Source organism: Passer montanus, unplaced genomic scaffold, assembly GCF_014805655.1.
Source record: "Passer montanus isolate IOZ18808 unplaced genomic scaffold, ASM1480565v1 scaffold2, whole genome shotgun sequence".
In the NCBI taxonomy this organism is placed as follows: Eukaryota; Metazoa; Chordata; class Aves; order Passeriformes; family Passeridae; genus Passer; species Passer montanus.
This window is the reverse complement of record NW_024366591.1, coordinates 9,315,046-9,319,833: the sequence shown is the minus strand read 5'-3', so window position 1 is coordinate 9,319,833 and position 4,788 is coordinate 9,315,046. Positions and strand designations below refer to the sequence as shown.

Sequence of the window (4,788 nt, the reverse complement as noted above, 5' to 3'; positions counted from 1 at the left end):
CCCGCCCCCATGGCCGTGCCCGTGCCCCAGCAGCCGGCGGCGGCGGCGCAGGCGGCGGGGCAGGCGGCGGGGCAGCCCGGCGAGCTGGGGCACAAGCGCCCCGGCTCCGTCTCCTCCTCCTCCTCCTCGGGTGGCGGCGGCAGCGCGGCGGGGGAGCACGACAGTGGCGCCAAGGAGAAGCGCGGCTCCGCCGAGAGCCTGCCGGCGGCGGCGGCGGCAGAGCTGGCCGCGGAGGGCAAGGGCCGGCCGGGCGCCGAGCAGGAGTGGCTGGCCAAGCCCAAGACAGTGCGGGACACGCTGCTGGCCCTGCACCAGCACGGGAGCCACACCGTGGCCTCCTTCGACAGCAAATTCAAGAAAGAGCCGGGCATGGCGGGCGGCAGGCTGCTGGGCTACGAGACCAACGGCTCCGTGGCCAAGCCAGGTGAAGAGCCGGGGACCGGGGGCGGCGGGGAGGGCAGGGGATGACGGGGCGGGAGGGGCCGCTCTCCAGGGATGCGGGGCGGGGGATGCCGGACGGGTTCGGGCGTGCGGGGCGGTGGCGCGGCCGCTTGGGTGGCCGGGTGCCCGGGGGGTGGCCGAGGCCACCCGTTTCCGCGGTTGCTCGGCGATGCGTTGTGACTGCGCTGCCTTCTTACCCTCCTCCTTCCCCCCCTCCTCTGCCTCTGCAGGGGCCCGGGCCGCCCGGAAGAGGAAGCCTTCCCCCGAGCCGGAGGGCGAGGCTGGACCCCCGAAGATCAACGGGGAGGTGCAGCCGTGGCTGCCCACCCCGTCGGAAGGGATGAAGCTGCCGCTGACGGCCACCCCCTTCATGTCGCCCCCGCCGCCCACCGCCTCGCCCCACTCCAACCGGACCACGCCGCCCGAGGCGGCACAGAACGGCCAGTCCCCCATGGCCGCCCTCATTCTGGTGGCGGACAATGCCGGGGGCAACCACGCCTCCAAAGACGCCAACCAGGTCCACTCCACCACGCGGAGGAACAGCAGCAGCCCCCCCTCGCCCTCCGCCATGAACCAAAGAAGGCTGGGCCCCGGCAGGGAGGTGCCGGGCCAGGGGGCCAACGCGGCGGCGGCGGGCGGGCTGGAGCCCGTGCACCCCGCCAGCCTGCCGGACTCGTCCCTCGCCGCCAGCGTCCCGTTGTGTTGTACCCTCTGCCACGAGCGCCTGGAAGACACCCACTTCGTGCAGTGCCCCTCCGTCCCCTCCCACAAGTTCTGCTTCCCCTGCTCCCGGCAGAGCATCAAGCAGCAGGGAGCCAGCGGGGAGGTGTATTGCCCCAGCGGGGAGAAGTGTCCCCTGGTCGGCTCCAACGTCCCCTGGGCCTTCATGCAAGGGGAGATCGCCACCATCCTGGCCGGAGATGTGAAAGTGAAAAAGGAGAGGGACTCGTGACTCGCCTGCGCTCGCTGCCCGACGTCACCTTGAACTCGAACTGCTCGAATTCTGTATATATCTATAAATATATATATATAAATATATATATATCTCCAAGACAAGGGAAATGTAGACTTCATAAACATGGCTGTATAATTTTGATTTTTTTGAATACATTGTGTTTCTATATTTTTTGAAGACAAAAGGTATGTACTTATTATAAAGGCATTTCTTCTAATTCTTCTCTTTTTTTTTCTGTTTCGTTTTTTCTTTTTTTCCCTTTTGTTATAGCAACTATTTGTTGTGCTTCCCTGGTGACAGTTACTGTTCAATGTAGGCTGTGACTTGCGCTGCTTTTTTTAGAGAGCACTTGGCAAACCAGAAATGCTTCTAGCTGTATTTGTATGCACTTGTTTCTTCTGTTTTTTCTTTTCTTTTCTTCTTTTTTTTTTAAATGCCAAATACACTTTCTGACATTGTAAAGATTGCCTTACTGTCTGTGATTCCTTATTCCTGGCCCCTGTCCTGTAGAGCTGGTCGCATGCAGGCTTGGTCTGAGGCAGCTGGGGACAAGAGTGGCTAGCCAAGGCAGGCATGCCCTTTGCCATCCCACTGGCCAGGCGAGCTTAGGGAGCAGGAGGGCTTTCTCCCAGAAGCGCGTGCCTCAGGTTGTGATGGAAGATCCTCCAGATCCAGTCCCAAATTGCTCACTGTTTCTCAAGGGAAGTTGTCACCAGAGTAGGATGTGGAGAGGTGTCCAAGAGGCGCTGTTGAGTTAGGGATTTCTGGGTTTGTTTGGTTTTGGTTTGGTGTTTTGTTTTTTTTTTTTAAGGCAAAGTTGACCGCAGTTCTCGTGATCAGTTCTAAGATTACAAAACTGCATTTATTCACCAATTGCATACCATAACATGGAATTTTGATAACGAACTTAGTTACATGGTTGGCGAAGGTGCCAATGTAGCACTGCCATTTCTGAAGGTCTTCAGTGTCACTTGTGGGGCTTTTGTGTCTTTGGACAAAGCTGGGGATGTGGGGAAGAGACTTTATTTTATTTTACTTTAATTTTCAGATAGTGCATATGGATTTTGATTTTGCTTACCAGTCACCTCTAGTGCTGTTGCTATTGTTACTATCGCTGACCCGGTGTTTCCAAGTAGTGGCAGGTACGGTGTGGTACAGTGACAGCAGTGACTGAGGCTCTGCCAAATTGCCCGCGGGCATATCAGTGACAGCCCAAATGTGGGTGGAGGAAACCTGTAATTTCCTTATTACGTATGCTTGAAACAAACCTACTGCTATTCTTTGAAAATGAAAATATAAACTGGTTGAAATGAAAGCAATTAGTGCTGCACATAATGGCCCTGGCCCTGCCTTTTAAGCTACTTTGGAGAACTCTTTTGTAAAGCCACTTCTTTTGATCATGCTTCTGCATCACCAAGCAGACTTCTAAAATCAATAAATCATTGGTTACTAGAAATAGTTCAAGTCTAATAGTGATGTTTTTGTGCTGTTTATAGTTCATTGGCAACGCTGCAGCTGTACGAGCCCTTCTGTCGAGGTGTTTATAACTCGGTTATATGCGGTTGTTTCTGAGCAAAAGGGTGGCAAGGTCGTCCCTTCCCAGGGACCAGCTAATAAACACTTCCAGTATCAGAAGAGGAGGAGGAAAAATCTGTTCAGCCAACTATAAAATTGAAGATTTTTGGGTGCTTTTTACTCAACCGTTCTTATTGTGATAATGTTCAAACTGCAATTTAATGCAGAGTAGTTTTGGGGTTTTTTTTGGAAGACTACTTTTTTTTAAAAAGAAAAGAAATGGTCATTATTAGTATTTGAAGATCAGAACTGCACATGCACAGTAATTTTCTATGAAGTGTTTAATGAGCACACCCACTACATTGTGTTCCATATTACAGGTCAATGTAATATTAGATAAGATTTGCATGATAAACAAATTCATTGAGTCAATATTACGCTTTAAAACTTATAGTCAAGATTGGTGTCTTATGTAAACACATTTAGCCAATTTGAAGAAAACGCACATATATATATATACCTATATATATACCTATATATAAAAAAATGCCAACTGTAAAGGATTCTTTGGAACCACTATGATCTGTGTAAATGTGTATTTAGGCACTTTATTAAAAAAAAATGGAATTTGAGCTGATAGATGGTAACAAGTTCTTCAAAGTTGCTTGGCATAATACCTTACGTGGGATGAAGTTCATGTGATTAAGTTGGTTTCCCTACGCTTAAAAAAGAAGCCAAACTGAATTCCAAAGCCTGCCTAAAAGAGCCCCCCTTTTGTGTCATCAGGTGTCCCAGCTGTGAGCGTGCCGAGGGTGAGACCTGCTCCTGACAAAGCACACCCTTGTTTTGGGGCCGAGGGACATTGGTGTGAGAGGCCTGTAGGGAAGCACACCTTCCTCCTCCTCCCGCCAGCCGCCCGCTCCTGCAGCTCTGTGACTCCTGGAGAGGATGGAAACTCCCCAGCCGGCGATGCCAGGCACTGGCCCAGAAACAACATAGATGGAAAAGAAATGGCACACGGTGGCTATGCTCACTCAGCTGACTTTGAGCCCCCAGCCAAGTCTAATCTCCACCATAAAACTTCAGAACTGCTAAAGAAAAACAAACAAAAAAACAACAAAAAACCCAAAAACAAAACAAAAAATAATTTAAAAAAATGTGAGGGTGTTCATACATAGCTCATTTTTCTCACATTGAATGTTGCTTTTTCCTTTTGGTTGCTTTGCTCAGTAATATTCCGGTGGATTCTTCTTTTATTACTACTTCCTGGGCTACAAGCTTTTTTCTTTTTTTTTTTTTATTATTTTGAAGTGCTTTAGCTGCAACAGTGCTACTGTTAATATTCCTTTTTTATCTTTTTAAAAGGTGATACTGTAACTTGTGTAGTATTAAAAGTGTTTTAATGAAGAACGTGTGATTATTTTTTTTTCCAACCCACTTCCATTACTTTTTTTTTTCAAACATACTTTTTCCTAGCAGATTTTTTCTACTGCGTGGTGCTTTTGTTGATAGTTGCTGAACTAACCTGCTGCCGGTTTGGCATTTTATGGATTTTCTTTTTTTTCTTTTTTTTTTTTTTTCCTGACACTAAGCATAAGGAAACTAAGAACTTTAAATACTTACTGCATTTTTTTCTGTATATATAAAAAAAGAAGAATGAAAAGTTGAAAAAACTATAGTTGTACAATATTATTTAAATTTTTTTTTTTAAATACTGTTCTGACATTTATTTGAAAACAGACAGCATTGTGGGACAAGAAGGGATGCATGGAGCTGGTGGGTGCTGCCCTGTGCCTGGGTCCCAGGGGTGGGAAAGGTGCCACACAAGGGAGGCTTTGGCCGCCTTTTCAGTGGCCTCAGAAAACCTGGTATGTTTG

The 4,788-nt window shown here is 49.0% G+C and overlaps 1 protein-coding gene across 1 annotated transcript in view; it reads left to right on the top strand.

The window, feature by feature from the left end:
- IRF2BP2 (interferon regulatory factor 2 binding protein 2) overlaps positions 1-4,318 on the top strand; it is a 5,374-nt gene extending 1,056 nt beyond the window's left edge. Inside the window, exons 2-3 of the mRNA XM_039706963.1 lie at positions 34-424; positions 672-4,318. Coding sequence (XP_039562897.1) covers positions 34-424; positions 672-1,393 — 1,113 coding nt within the window. The 3' untranslated portion in view covers positions 1,394-4,318. The remainder of the gene's footprint in view (positions 1-33; positions 425-671) is intronic.
- The last annotated feature ends 470 nt before the right edge of the window (positions 4,319-4,788 follow it).